At 37.7% G+C, this 16,471-nt stretch overlaps 1 protein-coding gene across 2 annotated transcripts in view; it reads right to left on the reverse strand.

Moving 5' to 3' along the window:
- The window catches only part of LOC110851011 (serine/threonine-protein phosphatase rdgC), a 41,488-nt gene that overhangs the window by 11,446 nt on the left and 13,571 nt on the right, over nucleotides 1-16,471 (reverse strand). For both annotated transcript variants that reach the window (XM_035853064.1, XM_035853065.1), the window contains exons 4-11: nucleotides 9,834-9,933; nucleotides 9,687-9,714; nucleotides 9,459-9,582; nucleotides 9,036-9,226; nucleotides 5,896-6,057; nucleotides 1,983-2,013; nucleotides 1,728-1,863; nucleotides 987-1,023 (exon numbers count right to left, since the gene is read on the reverse strand). In XM_035853064.1, the coding sequence (XP_035708957.1) occupies nucleotides 987-1,023; nucleotides 1,728-1,863; nucleotides 1,983-2,013; nucleotides 5,896-6,057; nucleotides 9,036-9,226; nucleotides 9,459-9,582; nucleotides 9,687-9,714; nucleotides 9,834-9,933 (809 nt within the window). The remainder of the gene's footprint in view (nucleotides 1-986; nucleotides 1,024-1,727; nucleotides 1,864-1,982; nucleotides 2,014-5,895; nucleotides 6,058-9,035; nucleotides 9,227-9,458; nucleotides 9,583-9,686; nucleotides 9,715-9,833; nucleotides 9,934-16,471) is intronic.

Consider the following 16,471-nt stretch of genomic DNA (forward strand, 5'->3'; position numbering starts at 1 on the left):
ATGTATTTACGTACATAGCACGGCAGCAGCGTGGTTGGATAAATCGTCGCAAGGTCGATAAATCAACGAGTGTGAGAGTATTGTGGTAAGTGTCAAAAGTTGAAAATGATAGAAAACGTTCGAAAATGTTTCCCATTTCTCTCACTTTCTTCTCTCGGTTCAACTTGTGCCATGTCGCACTCTCGAATCTTCTGTAGCAAATTGTTATTTACTTGAAGGAACTTTACCAAAGCGACACGTCGTCCACCAGAAATGTTTTCTTGTGGACAGCAGCAGCGCTTAAGCTGAATAGGAGACACAAGGAGCCAAGTAGCTCCTCCAACTCAAGTTATTTGCTGATACAATTGACTCAAGAGAGAAGTTGTACACAAAATTCACTCAAGCGAAACAATTGTCAGTTGGTCTGCTATTATTTGGTCTTGCAATCAAATTCGTTCATCCCCTCAAGTCATTTGGCAGAGGGACACACATTGTCTCACATTGTCCTTTTCTCTGCTGCACAAAATAAGAATAATGCTTCTGACTGATAAAATTCTGGGGAAAACTGAAAGATAATTGACTTTGTTCGATACATATGTAATAAGTTACGCGTTGTCATATCTGTCGTTGTCTCTTAAAAAATGTGTCCAGCATTATTCCTGCCACAAAAGAGCGACTTAACGGGGACAAGCGTTAAGTAGTTTACTGGATGCATGCACAACCTATCAATTACATCACAACGACAACCACCACCAGTATCACGGTGAGATTTGCAACTTCTTTGTGGTCCGTTGGTTTGTGGGGTTGCTAGTTATTTCAAGTCAACAAAGGAAATACAACGGCAACAAATTTGCTCCATTGTCTTTTTCTGTGTCAATTGCACCAGAGGGAAAATTGGTTGGTTTGTGATTGAAGTGGAAGTGAACCAACCAACCAACCAACCAACTCCTTTTCCTCTGCTGCTTCCAGAGAGGTAAAAGACTAGAAGATTAAATCTTGCTGCTTACCTTATACTTCAGACGCACCTCTCGAATGAATCCGTATCTACAAAGGACGGAAATAACTGAATTTATTTTATACTCGGTAATCACCAAACAGAAAACAACCCCCCAACTAGTCAACTTTCACGATCTTTGTTCTTTATCCTTTGAGTGAGTGGGTGAGGAATGAGATGGGAAATTGCAAATCAAAGGCTGGTAGATATCAAACCGAGGGTTTCTTTCAAGATTGATCGTATGTGTACATGCTACATAAATAGTAAGGATCAAAATCCTCACACTTTTATGTGATTGCATATCTCCTTGACAGTTTCCTGCTTGCTGCTTTTTGGCAAGAGAATAAAATAACTTGGCCTCTCCACTCCACATTGTCAAAATTATGAGAAAAGAGACTCGGGATTCATATTTTAACCCTGGGCTGACACTGAACAAGAGTTCCGGAATAATTTACATTTGATGGTCCGAATAGGGAATAACATTCATGAGGTTTGACTTTCTCTAGGCGTGCAATAATCTTAAACAAGCATCTCCACCAATTGTTCAAGTCGGAAGAACATATACGTGAGAACATGTACAAGAGATGAATCCGACGGGATTTAAATAATTCAGGCTCAACTAATAGATTACAAGTGTAAGAAGAGGAAAGCCGTGGTGGAAAGTTTGGTGGTGGGTGGCAATGTCCAAGATTAGACTTTAATGAGCCCCGTCACTCAGGCCAGCGGAAAATGAGGATAACCGCACAAACCTTACCTCATGTTCATGATGTGATCCTCGTGGTTGCCACGGTTGAGATAAACGGCGTCAGGGCTGAGAAGAAAGCATGAGAGGAGAATAAGAAAGATTTCCATCGACCTCCGACCTCGGTCCACGTAGTCCCCGTTGAAAACTGTGCAATTTTCACAAAGGTTTCACACGTACGTTCAGCAATTTTTTCACGACACAAGTTTTTTTTACTTGTGGAAAACTCTTAGTAAAACCATGAGAAATAAAAAAAATTCCACTAACCGTACGGGTTCTCGGGTGATGGCAATCCGTTCTGCACCAAAAATTAAGGACATGACACATTATTATTATGCATTATCTTCTCCTCTTATCCTTACCCTATTTTACAATGGACTTGTGGAAGTAATACTCATGAAGGATTATTATAAGACTTTCTAGCTCCAGGCTGGCTTATGAATACTTATGATGCAAGATGATTATAACACCGCGTGCACTTTATACTCTCACCTCCACCGCCTACGTACTTTCTCCCGACATAATTATCGACATTTCCACCACAAAATGAGCGGATGATACAATGATTCCCAATTAAAGTTAAGCAAAAGCGAGGATTGTCAGTGGTTAGACAATTTGCAATCTATGAATAAAGATAGCACTAAACCTTGCATATTACACAGTCTGATAACCTTATTACCTTGCGTTTACACCGCAAGAAATGCATACCTACGTTTATGGTGTGATACATAAAATCCTTCCACAAGAATATTTCGCATTTGCATAATGCACACATTAAATTGTCTTCCAGGTAAGATTTTAGTTTTAATTAAGCACGAAACAGCACCAGCAATAGCATGGCTCAACAGGATGTCAGATTTTTATGGGTAATTAAGTTACAACTTGGATTTAAATTGCATTCTTTACCACCCATCATTCAGCCTGCTAAGGTAGATAACCCAAAGTGGTTGGTGCCACAGTAATTCCCCCGGCGCGTCGTTGCCTCGAGAGTTTATGCAGCCTTCTTACTGCTGGAGTTAGTCCCCTAAATCTAGGCCAAGCCAGGTATGTAGTATTTTAGCTATTAATCGTAGATAAGTGCTTCCTAGGCATAAATCACAATTAAACACTGTCTTCTCACTCGTACAAATACGTTTATATCCCACAAAACCAGTGATGAAATCCTGGAGAGGAAATGTGCAAATTAAGTGGTAGTCGTAGTGGCTTTGTTCTAATGAAAGATATCCACAACCAACCACGACCACCACTTTCTCTAAAAGAACTAAATATTCATACTGCTTAACTCGAACAGTTTCCTCGACGTGCATTTAAAATCCGATGGAGCCATATTCACCGCCTTCACAAGAAAAATATGTTTCCTGAAAGTATGTAAAGCAGCAAAAGAAGAAGACGAAGGGAAAACCTTATGCAAAGCAGATTTCGTCCTTTTGAGACCTCATCTCCGTAATCTGAGATTTAACAGCCGTGTCTATTTGGCCGAATTGGTTTCATTAGGTGTTTATTAAACGGTGAGTCAGGTTTATTTAAAAAGGAGCTTCCTTATTACCACCAAATTATTGTTCACCGAATATTCGAATTCATCGCAAGTTTTCTAAGGGCCAAACGTATTAAATCCTGCATTCCTGTAAAGACCATGGAATGTATGCATGCCGAAATGTGAACATAAAACCTTCCAAATAATATCGTGCATAAATAAGCCGAGAAAAATGGTAAACTCCATTATGCAAATTACTAGATATTACAGGGTCATAAAATGAGCTTCGTGTCATAAAATAATCCAACAGCGTTGATAACACAACAACCACTTAATAGCGACATTCTTAACAACGGTATAATTAAAATGTCGAATGCTGTGTAAATACATACATATTATATTTAGTACGTGGCCCTAATTCTAACCAACCAACTAAGCAGTACACTAATAAATATGTGCATTATATTGAATACACGACCAACCCATTAGACAACGAAAACAAAATGAAGGCACCCACAACACAAAGCCGAAGCTTCTCTATTGTATCGATTATCTCCTCCTGCGTGGGTTGCATGCTTAGAAATTACATGACGGATCGGACAGTCCAATAAAAACTGCGTTCGTCACATTTGATGAGAATTATGTGCTAAAGTTCACCAATACTTTCAACATTTATTAGGAAATGACTTTCCCAGTGTCACTTATTTATTTTGCAATAATAATGCAGATATAATGGAAAGTGACATTTGCGTGTGGCTGGAGAGTCACAGATATTGAATTTGCAAATAATTATTGGGATGGACAAATATATTTATGTCAGATTAGATACCATATTTTGCTAGATTAGCTGCTCCATTTACATGATAAGACTCATTCCCCGAGCTAACTAACCATGAGCTAATAATCACTTGGTATGTCAACTGCTTCAAATAATTATAGAAATTAATATATCTGTCAGTTACATAAGCGGGGATGAAATGGGTGTCACGCCCACTTTATGCCAAATGCTCGGAAATATGATCAAGCCGGGTCGTGTATGCAAAATGCAAGTATCAATCATATGAAGAGAAAGCGATTGTAAAATAGTGGGAAACGGGGAAAGAAGATAATTTACATTTACATTTGGAGCATGTTGGTAACATTTGCCTTTTGAGCCTGGGCGTAGAGATAGGACAACAATGACTTGTATAATATTTAATAATATTATGCTGGCGAGGCAAAAGTAGGTAAAAGTGGATGGACGACGAGGATCCCCTGGTTTCTCGCGATCAAACGAACTCGGCCATGTCGAGGAATCAAGAATTTATATTTATTTGGGTGGTTTCATTACATCATATTCGCATTGACTGCTCGGTGTGGTTTGGGCAGTTGGGCAGTTGGTTCATTCATTAAACAAAGATGATTCGTACATGGAGGATTTGAATGGAAGCAAATGAACTCTTTCAAGCTGTGCATTGCTTATTCATTCATGCGCCTCTGCCTTAAACGAGGCTATTCACATGAAATTCCAATTCAATTGCCTCGTTTGCACAAGATTTGGAGGCTAATATTTCCAAAAATGGATGGTGGTTGGGTTCCTGACTGGCATCGTCGAAATTCATTTTAAAGTATAATAAGAATATGTGGCCTATTAGTCTTGGAAATGAAAATATTTATTTCAATGAAATCATAATATTGGGCGTACTCACGATAACGTCTTATTTAGCGTCGTAACTGGTTTAGAAAATTTATGAAGCTCGACAAATTTATGTCGTGAGGGGATTCGCAAAATATGACTTCATAAATTTCGCCAAGCTACTTATAAAACACGTGTTTTGATGTTGCTTCCACGGATTTCTGTAATTTCTCTCGCTGAAGATAATTTTGTGAAATGAAAACGTCCAGTTGCCGGATAAATTTACGAAAAAAATTCCAGCAAAAATTTTGCAAAATTTTGCAACTTATATTTATATGCTCAATTTTCGAGAAGGTTGATGTGAGTACGCTCATTACATATGTACAGATGACTTATATATTATTGCACTTGGAAAAACAACATTCCAAGTTATTTCCTGAGTGGAAATTCCCTTTATGCTACTTAATTTTCATACGTTATACAACTACGATTTAGGAAATTGCGAAAGAAAAATGATGTTACAAAGAACCAAGTGACTTCCAAATAAGGTTCCCAAGGGAGAAAAGATGCCATATGCAGCGAACGAAAATATAGAAAAGCTGGGAATAACTTGATGACTTGAGGAGCATCGTTTTCAAAGCATTCAAAAATATGTATACATACATATTCAGCTAAAAAAAAAAGTAGAAACGCAAACATGCGACCCACAGCAAGTATTTATTGTATGTATGAGAAGGAGCAAATAAAAATAGTGGTTAGCCCTTTGAATATTGCGATCAAAGTCAATTTTTTACCAGTCCTGCAAATTGACCAGACTTGAAAACAGGAATAAAATGCCGAAATGATCCCCTCCTGAGAGATCAGTCTACTCCATCAATTTCCCTACAACTCAAATATTTACAATCTTCTTGAGTTTCTCTGTTAGGAGCAGTAAGTGAAAGTCATACGTCCAATCCTGCAGTCCTGTTTATTTGTGTACGTATGTAGGTGTGCACTGCTGCATTGTTTCCCTTTCGCAATTTTTCCACGATAATTTTATACTCGATTTTGCCCTAAATTTATAGCCATGTGAGAATTTGAAGTACACAAACCTTATAAAATACGACCAAAAGGTCGTCCAATTTGCCATGTAGGTCTCCACAGATAGTGATTTGCTTGGAAAGGGCTGTCGATGGCTGGTTGAAGTTTGGTCGTCCCCTCAGAGCAGCAGCAGCAGCACGAAGTATTAGAGCAACGTAGCGGATGTGGAGTATCTGTTGAGGAAATACATAATAACTTGGTCGCATCATTCAAGTACATACACAGCCCATCATTCAATGCCAACAACAACTCCCACCAGCACTTGGAATTATGGAAATTTCAAGATTCAACTGTTTCAGGGCAGACCGTGTGGTAGTCTCATCCGAGAATGAGTGATAGTTATTATTATGAAATACATCAGCACACGATCGTGAAAGTGGTTATTGTGTTGAACTGATTGAATACAAGAGGAGAGCTTTCCCATTGTATCACGTTCCTGATGTTCCTCGCATTCAGGGAAATATATTCCGGGCTCGAAAGTGACGAATGGTGTCTCTGTGCAAGCCTCATCAGAGAGCAATCTTTCACCAGACATTATTACTCCTCTACTCTTACCTACACCCACCCACCCACCATCGCCACCACCATCACACCACCGGGATCGGGATCAATTCTACGGCAGAGAATGGGTCAGGCTCTGAATTGTGGAACAACAAGGTCAAAGGTGCTCTCAGATTAACTGCTTTGACAACATGGAAAAGCTTTTGTTCTGTCTTCCCCTTCCAAAACTCATTCGCCCCACAACCACAACCACTCCAAAGTTTTTAGAAACCACAATTTATGGCAAAAACCAATTGGCAAAACACACACTACAATTAAGTAAATAAAGTGAGGAGTGAAATTCAGTCCTATTGCGTAAACTACTTACTCTGTTCTTTTTTATTTAAACTTGATTTTGCAAGTGATTTAACAGATCCCAATCCCCACATTTGCATGAACCATGTTTTTCAAGAAAATTCAGCTCGACTCGGGTTATTGTGAAGTTTGATTTTGAAAAAGATAAATTCATGTAAGCATTAAATGAAGCCGAGTTTTGTCAGAGTCATAAATTTGCCAGTTTTACAACGCGGCTGTGGCATTTCCTACAACAACGAACGAAACCGTCTCAATACTGCGCCCCCTTTTTCTTCGCTCATATGTGATGATGATTAATGGCCATGGAAGTAAAAGCCATCTCTGAGAGAAAGCAGCCAAAGAAGAAATGGGGCTGCACACGATTCCATTTGTTTACGACTTCCCTTAAACCAAACCTACCACATCGCACAATGTCCTCCAAGTCATAAAACGATTTGCATATTTACTTTCCACTCTTCCTGACTTTTGTTGATATGGGCATGGTGGGCGTTGTGATAAAAATAAGTGACAAATTTTTAAACTATGTATGCTGGCATGCTCACGTAAAGGAAAGTGTAGGCCCAGTGATGATAACGTTGTTATTAAATATCATGGCGAAACAAGAATTGCGTAAATGATTCGGAAGCATAGAATAAGAGTCGGTTTGTAAGGAAAAATTTGCTGGTTTGCTAGTGTTTTCCGTGGTACATGAGTCCTGAGAATGTTTTTAAAACATGAATTTTTTCCACTTGGTAAATAACTAAAAAAATTATTACGTCATTTATTACGTCGGTTTTTGTATGTATACATTTGAAGTATGTAACAATTCAATACATTAATGACGCATATTTCATCGTTTTTGAGAAAAATTTACTCTGCTGAGACTAACAAGGATAAATTTTTATGTTTGCTAAAGATATTAGCAAAACAAAGGCGTGCTATTGCTACAATTATTAACCATTAAATACAGAGGGTGGAACGAGATTATGGTAAAAATCTAATGGAAATTTTGAAGAACACACACCATAACATTTTTGATAATTTGTATGTGTTCTCCATGAAAAATTGACGTATAATCAGCTTTCATTTAAAAAAGTAAGAATCTTCGAAACAGATTTCACTTTTCTTACGAGAACTCATGGTGCAAATTTTGCAAAAGTCTACCTAGAATTCTCACTTATTGTAAACTGCTTTTCTGCATGGTCATCAGCGTAATTTTACATTTTTGAAAGTTTTGGGATGCAGTTTATTAATGATTTTTATCCACGCGATTATCTGTCTGAAATTATGGGGTATTTGGAATAGATGGAACCATCTCAAAGGCATTGACCACACAATTTTATTTACCATAATCTTGCCGCACCCTGTGCAGAATGACGCTTGACTATTTGGACATTTTCGGTCCCAGTGAGTGCATAAGGCATGGCCCAAGGTACCATTTTGTTTCTTTTCAAACAAGTTCAGCTTGACTTGGGCCCAATAATCTGATTAATCTTGCCCTTTTATCCTCAACATTTCTCCTGTCGCACGGAGTATCCGGGAGTTGATGAACACTGAATAATTTTATCGCTCTCAATCATCTTTCCACTCACCACTTTCTCTCATGCACTAATTCGTAATTCCATAAATGCCAATTCCAATCCTGAAAGCAATAATTGTGTGTTCACAAGGCAAGAATAACAACACGTATAAATCGTCACGTAGAGAAAGCTTTGTCTGTCAAGATTAATTTTTAAACTTGACATAAATCTAGATAACCAGATTGCAAAATAAGTATGTATGCGAGCCGTTATATTGAAATAGAGCGAGAGTAAATATAATTTCCGCAGCCGTAACCGTCAACTGGGAAGTGTTTATGTATCCCCAATAATAATATATTTCAAGGGTTAATAATGACCCTCCTTCGTCTACTGGATAAAATTCTTAATTTCCGATCCATACCGTGTACGACGACTACTAAATGTGCAGAGTTACTTGCTCCACTACTGGTTTCCTTGGACTGAAGAGCGTAGACTAAAATTAGAGTGAGAGGAAAACTACCAGTCAACCTGACAAGAACAATTGATTACTAACTTTCTCTTTGGTCTGAAGTCTGGCCGATATTCTAGAATTTGGTATTAAAGATAGGCTTGATTTTTGTATTGATTGTGTGGAACGCATTTCTTGGTTCAAATTGCGTGGGTTAGACGACCTTAATACGTAGTAGGTCTCAAAGATAAGTATGACGTAATAAACCGGTTTTCAAAATTCAGATTTCCGATTTATAACATTTCCAATTTTTAAAATTACAATCTCATCATGATGAAAGTGCACTCACCTTCTTGCTTTTGAACCCGTCAATTAATTCTTGCAAATTTTGAACCGTCATTGGAAGCTTGACATGCGGTCCTCTGTAATCACTTTCGACCATGATATCCTCCAACTCTACCGCCATTCCGCTCCCAGTGAACATTTTACGTTTTCGTAGCTTCATTCTGCCTCGAGATCCGCTTCCTTGTCCAGATACATCTGTGTGATTCGGAAACAGGTTGTTTTATTTATTCCTCTGATGATCAAATCACTCGTCATGTCACTCTCAATATTGAAAATGACACACGTCAACAAGTATATTGAAATTGATAACGGTGAACGAAGCACTTCTTTCATCGCTACTGGCAAATGGCATGGATAAGTAAGTCGTACGTAACTCTATAGAATTTTTTTATAGTCACCATTTTTTGCCATGTTACAATTTTTATACCTCCAGTCGAATTCTCCGACGAGTCCAGGGAAGCCGTTTCTAGCACCGAATCTCTCCCTGACGAACTATCCATCACCGGTTTTTGCGGAATGTGGGTGAGTAACGCGTTGAAAAAGTTGTACAGCTGTGTGATAAAAAAATATATAAATGTCACATGAATATGTACTGATAAGCAGGGGGGGAGGCTATCTTAATAATCGTAACAATGGGGAAAAGGGTCTCACTCACTTTCATTTGATCTTGTTCCCCAGCGTATCTACAGTTAACATAAATTAAAAAAATAATGTCGAGAGAACACATTTTGTAAATCATTCGGATGACTTAATTTCTTTTAATAAAATGCATAATATATGAATATATGTATATTTTTATTACTCAACAGTTTGGAAAATGTTCCACGTGTAACGACGACGGATCTCCATGCGAGCCAGATATTGTCGATACCATCGCTGGATCAAGATGGCTGCCTTCATGGCTAAAAGAGCATAATAATACATGTATGAGACGACATATCCGTGTAAACTGTGAAACTTTGAAGTGCTTCAGCACTGTCTTTTATTCAACAGCCAACTATTTTAATTTCAATCAATCCCTCAACTTTTTCACCCACCACCGTAATTCAGGCAAAGTAAATTAGACAAGTTGCAAAATTCGATAGGATTGAATCGAAAAACATTTATTTCTTCATACCGAGTTTGAAGCACTGGTGTGTCGTGCATTGTGTGAAAGTGCGAGATTTGGAGGAGAAAGGAGGAGAAAGTGAAAAACTGTGTTTCTGCGAAGACGATATTTTTGCTAGATAATGACAAACGGGTTTTCTCTCACTAATTCTCTCTCTCTGGTGATGGAGGTTCCTCTACAACATTTATTCCTCCTATGACTCACTCCCTCCTGATGGGACACAGGCAGCGTAGGATTGCTTTGTAAATTGTGAGGGAATGAAAATGTGCAAATAGTGATTGACATTTTAATAAAGCCTTTATTATCAACAATGTCAGACTCCAGAATAAGGCGTACGTACTACACTTTTCTCCTTCATGTCGTAACTAACGAAAGTATGGTGGACTACATTATAAGTATTTCAATGATGTCTGATAATCAGGAATCCGCTCCGGTATAGATAGTGAGCAACACTTTGGCAAAAATTTTCTTGTCCGTGGATCGCTCGATCGAGACCAAAGATTATAAATGTAAAGCTGTAATGACTTCGTGAGAAAAACAGGAAAAACTTCATCAAAAAATGATGGATCCGTCCACTCAAGGGGATAAATTTGCGAACATGAAAAATTTCTAGAAACTTTTTTTTCTTGCTTTCGCCAATTGTTCGTTGATAATTCGATTCAAGTTTAATGATAGGCTGCATTATAACAATATAGATACGACTTTTCAACGTATGCAGGCAAGATAATGAAGAATTAAGATTGGCATGCATGTCAGTAAAACAATATATGCAGAGAACCTGCAAAAGAAATTCTGGGTTTTTGGAGTGTGCTTAATTATGTGCTTAACTATTAAAGTTTTATTGATGTAGCCACGGCATTTGCAGGCATACAAAATTCATTTTTAAACATAATTAAAAATAAATATGCTTCGCTATTAAATTGCAAGCATGCCCTATTTTTCTCAGCCGGCGTGGTTCTCAGAGGGCTCGAAAATGCAAACATTTAGCGAGGAAAGGGAAACAACAAGGTGAAACAACTTGGTTGTTGTTGTTAATAGTTATGGAAGACAGGGGGATACCCGTCACACGCAGAAAACTGTCCAATCAATGCGAGATTTCATCCGGTGGAAATTGGATCGTGATCGTTACTATAAAATTGAACGGTATTCGTTCAGCTCTTTATGAGGCGTTTTCTTGTTGAAGTTTAAAAAGTGGTGAATTTACTCCCTTGGGAAATGTAGCAGCAATGCACAGCAACATGAACAGTTTACATTTATGGTAATGATTTGCAGACTCTAAATCCTATGATTTGCGGATTGCTCTTATCTCTACTATCTATTAATAGTGTCTCGAATTTGTGAATGGTGACAAAATATTGTTAAGTACGTAGGATTACAGACTCGGTTTTAGGGCGTATCGTGCCTAACACATTTCATTTCCCACAGTGCATGCCCCGTATTCATGTTGATAAACATGAAATAAGTTGAGTAAATTCCGCTTTGCTTCTCAATTGAATATTTTTTTTACTAATTTTGAGAAGCAAGATGGACCTGTTATTTATCCAAATTATTTCGCATTTATGAATGGTGAGCATGAACTGAAGTGAAAGTGTTGGGTATTAAATTCGATGATATGAATTGTGGGGAATGAAGTGTCCGGCACCACAGACTTTCACTCATCCCCAGCAGCAAACACCGCAATGAAATCATTGTTCAAAAATAAGTGTTATAGATTTTATTTGTCGTGGTTGGCCAAGTCGATGAACATAGTTTGCCAAGAATTCGAGTGACTTGGTAGACTGATGTGCAGTACATACATTATTCTGCACGTAACCAGTAAGCTATAGTCGTTCCGTTATGTCCATAGACAGCTCATCGTCCCGAGTTAGGATTGGGATTGGACGATGACGTTCTTAAATCAAATTGATAGTTTTTTGTACTGAAGACGTGAATTGAATGGTGGACCAAAATTTGATTTTTCCCTAGGATACGAACAGTCAGCCGTTGCGTTGCATTGCAGTCCCACCAATGTGTTCTTATCGAGATTGGTTAGAATTAGACAAATAACCCGAGGAATTGCAATTTTCGGGCTTAACTGAGACTCAGATCCGAACCAGACGTCTCATCCCTTCACATTGTGAATTTAACATTTGAAGTGGTTCTGATTTTTACAGCGAATACATCCATCACAGCATCGAAAACCTAACTTTACTTTCACCAAAATATCCACGAGTTACATAAGCTCTCGACGTTTCGATATTTCTCAGAGCATACTTTACTCCATCGTTTATTTATGGTGGGAAAGTACTCTGAGCTATTTTCGCAACTTAAATATTTTTGTCTCTAAATCGTATCCCATTTACAAAGTTCATAATTTATAGAACCAGCAACTTTAATTAATCTTCAACCCTTTATTCTTTTTCTTTGATTAAGAGCGAGAACTTGATGTCGACTCGAGATGCTGAAAAGTAAAGAAATACGAGACATTCCTTTTACTAAGATTTTAAGCAATCGACCCATAAAAAAACTGTGTCAAAACAAAACATTTAGAAAGGCAAACAGCTCTTACTTGTTCGCACTCCTAATTAATTTATAATGATGCCTTCTGACTGACTGACTGACTACCTTTGGGACCGAATAAGCAATCTGTTTAGGAATTATTACATACATATTTAATGACTTTTAGCAGAAACAAAGAGAAAGTGTCCGTTTGTCGTACCTAATTACCTAGCAAACCATTCTCCACTAACTTTCACCCTTTTTTTGCCTAACTCAGCGTTGCTAAATGTCATCAGGTTTATCTGCAGAGATCTCGCTCGAGTAGGCTGGCGAAACAATAAGACAAAGCATTAAATAGACAAATTTTTGCACAAGAGTGCCGGAGCCGATCCACCAACCAACCATCCCACGCGGCGCTACTCTGCACTCTCTGTGATGAGTCAACAATGTGACGTAACAGAAGAAAAGAAGACAAATATCTCGATCGAACAAACATTGTATTGTATGATTGGTAGAGCAGACGACAGAAGAGACGACGACGAGACGACGGAAAGGATACGCTTTTCATTCCGTCTAAAAGTATTGATTGGGATTGATTTTGTTATCTCAGATTAGTTTAGTTTTAGCTCTTCAAGTCCGCACCCTGCGATGAGGACGATGATGAAACCGGTGCTGAACTACAAGCCACACATTAAAAGGAACCACTTTCACAGTGAGACACGATTCCAAATATGTGCTGGCTTCTTCTAATGATAAGTCAGCTTTGATTTGGTTCAGAGAAAGAGCAAAGGGTATAAAAATACCACCAAGAAAAGGTCAACAACTATATACATTGTAAATTAGTGAGTTTCGTTTCTTTCCTTTATGGGTATGATGGGTTTATAAATAGCATTTGGAATCTTAGTCCATGAGAAATTAAAAAGGTTGGAATTAAATTAAAGGTAAAAACAATTAGGAGACATGCATTTGGAATCTTAAGGTTGAAATTAAATTAAAAGTAAAAAACAATTAGGAGAGATGTCGTCCTGTGTGACAAAAAATAAATCATGTGCATTGTTTCTGCTGGGATTCACGGCATAAAATGTGAGTCCTGGGGATAACCTTCTAAAATTTGTGTGCATGTGTGGGGTACATTTCATGTTATTCTTACCAATTGGACACGACCCAGTATGTGACATTCTGAGAAGTAGTTTTCCGTTTCCATATTTTTCATGTATGTATATTTTTCCACGAAATAAATACCAAGTCTCTTTTTTGCCCATAATTCAATGTAAAGTAGACATTTAACTTTAACCTTATCTTCCATCACGGAAATTGCAAACAAGACTTTGCGGCTGCAACATGAAATGAATAAGCAGCCATGTAATTCTCAAAGAATATGTACCAACCTACTGGAACTGGAGCACCTTAAACCCTACAAATTCCCGGCATGATGTAACTTTCCATTTAGAACTTATTTATAGGAATTTTATCTTCAAATTAATTCAGGGAATCCAATATTTTGTTCGTTTGTCGTCAGCTTCTCATATTTCCAGAGGAATACTTTCATGAGTTTTAATATTTCTTTCTGGAGGGTCATGACATTTGCTTATCTTATGTTTAACCCACTTTGCTTTGCTCTGACATACTCAAAACTTGTTCACTATCCGCACTAAACTAAACGACTCCTGCGGAGATAATAAATATTTTATTGCAGTCACGTGTACTTGGCGATAAGACAAAGTGGAAAAAATTCTGCAAATAATGTGATGCACTTTTTCCACAAGAATGGGTCATTAAATATGCATAAGGATGCGAATAGGTGGACGACGAAATGGTGGAGAAGATTAGGTCTGAGGGAAGATAAGTAGTTTATGTTTAAGGACGACGTGTTGTACAATGTGTGATTGCAATCTAATTACATTCTATGCATACAGTTTCCCAAATTAGGAGAAAGCCAGAAGATGACGACATGCGAGTGTACATAGAATGCACATACCAGGTTAGGATACGAAAATTGCTGTTCAAGGTGAGAAATCCGTCCTACGATTCAGTTGATGTGAGTGAGTGAGAGAAACACAAGCGTTAACAAGGTTTGTGTGTTCACTGCCGAACAACAAACTAAGGAAAAGTATGGTGAAATGTACCACACAGATTTACGGATGTCGCTAAATTGGGAACAAGCTAAAGTGCAAGTTCAAGAAACAAACAAGCACAAATAAAATCCTTGTAAAAACGGAATATAAAAAAGTGGCGAAACCAAATATGTATTTTTCTTAACTTCATTTAATCCGCAGTTGAATACTAGTTTAAAGTACCTCCCAACGATACCTCTATTGAATAGCTTTAATTTGATATCGCATATGCCATGTTTTGTAGAGAAAATGCCACCACTTTTTTACGACCGTGTTGCAACCGCGTCGCTAGGTCGCAAAAATAGTCTCAAACATAGTTGGATCATAAATGTTATCGCATTGTAATCCCTATCATGTTCCGAACCTTCAAAATATTTGTCGTCTTAAAATTCAAAATTACTCGTAGCATTGATACATCACATTAAGTATTTCGTATTCAAAACTCGTTGTGACCTTTTTTGACTCTGTCGTTACTTTGTCGCAGCGTTAAAAAGCAAACTTGCATCTAGTTCCCTTGTGTGTGGATGGACAGACCCTAAACAGATAAAGTGGTTTTCACCGCTTAATAAAGTGCCCAGAACTATAGAATGAGAGGCTATATTTATACCCAACAAAAACACTTTGTTATTTGAGTGAGAGGTATATGACACAAATCGCTGCAGGGTGTAATTAAAGCTCAAATTAAGCAAGTAATCCTGTCAAAAGTTATTTTTGCGCCACGCTCGTCAAATGTTAATTTAGTTTTGTCCTTCCAGATTAAAAGATTATGCAACATGCTGTAAAGAAATAAAATAAAATATTTAATTAAATTGTTGCTCTGAAGTTGAAAGCTTCAAGTAAAACAGCTAAATTCCTGTTTTATTTTGTTACTGCTTTCACTTTGAGAATAACTCGTTTGTCCAAATAAATAAGTCCAAACAAAAGCTGAACCTCATCCAAACTCTGTTTTGAGACATGATGCGGAAGGGCAGCTAGAGTTACACACTTGCTCAAGACTACGAAACAATAGTTAAATTGCTCTTCATCATCAACGTGATATAATGAATCACAAAGTATCAGTCGCGTACATTAATTGTTTCTCCAGAAGAGAACCCATGGCATGAAAGTTAAGTTAAAAGTTACAAATTGACTTGGACTAAAAACTTCTCTACATAAAAGGACACGATCAACATCGAAATTCACGTTTTCACCCGCACACATCAGTGAATTACAATTTGTACCAGCAAAGTAAAGTATTTTCCGACGTGTATACTTTACTTCAAAGAAGGTATACCCGTACATACGTAGAGCAATTTTTGAACAACCTGCCATTCTCCAACTTTGGATAAAATTGATGGTGGTGCAGTCAGTCCAGTCACTCAATTTATTTAGTACCGAGTTTCAGCACTTCCAGCTCCTCTATCATCTCTAATGTTCAGGATGTCAAATTTGTTCAAAATGTGATGGCTGGCGTGTTGCAATTATGAAATTAGCCCAACATTAGCCTATTATCCAATTATGCTACATGTTACGTATTTACCAACCCATTTTGAAAATGGGTTAAAGATCTCCTGTTCATGACGGAGGGGAAAGTTATCCAATTTTAGAATATCTCATATCGTTTAATCCAGAAAGATGACTCACTCATGAAGCTAACTTATTTAATTGCATCAAATAGATCATCAGGTTAATCAGAGCGCATTAAAAAACTGAGCTTATTAAAAGTGTATCGTGCCGAATTGAATTCCTTTCCACTTTTTA

Source organism: Folsomia candida, unplaced genomic scaffold (assembly GCF_002217175.1).
Source record: "Folsomia candida strain VU population unplaced genomic scaffold, ASM221717v1 Fcan01_Sc006, whole genome shotgun sequence".
NCBI classification, from domain to species: domain Eukaryota; kingdom Metazoa; phylum Arthropoda; class Collembola; order Entomobryomorpha; family Isotomidae; genus Folsomia; species Folsomia candida.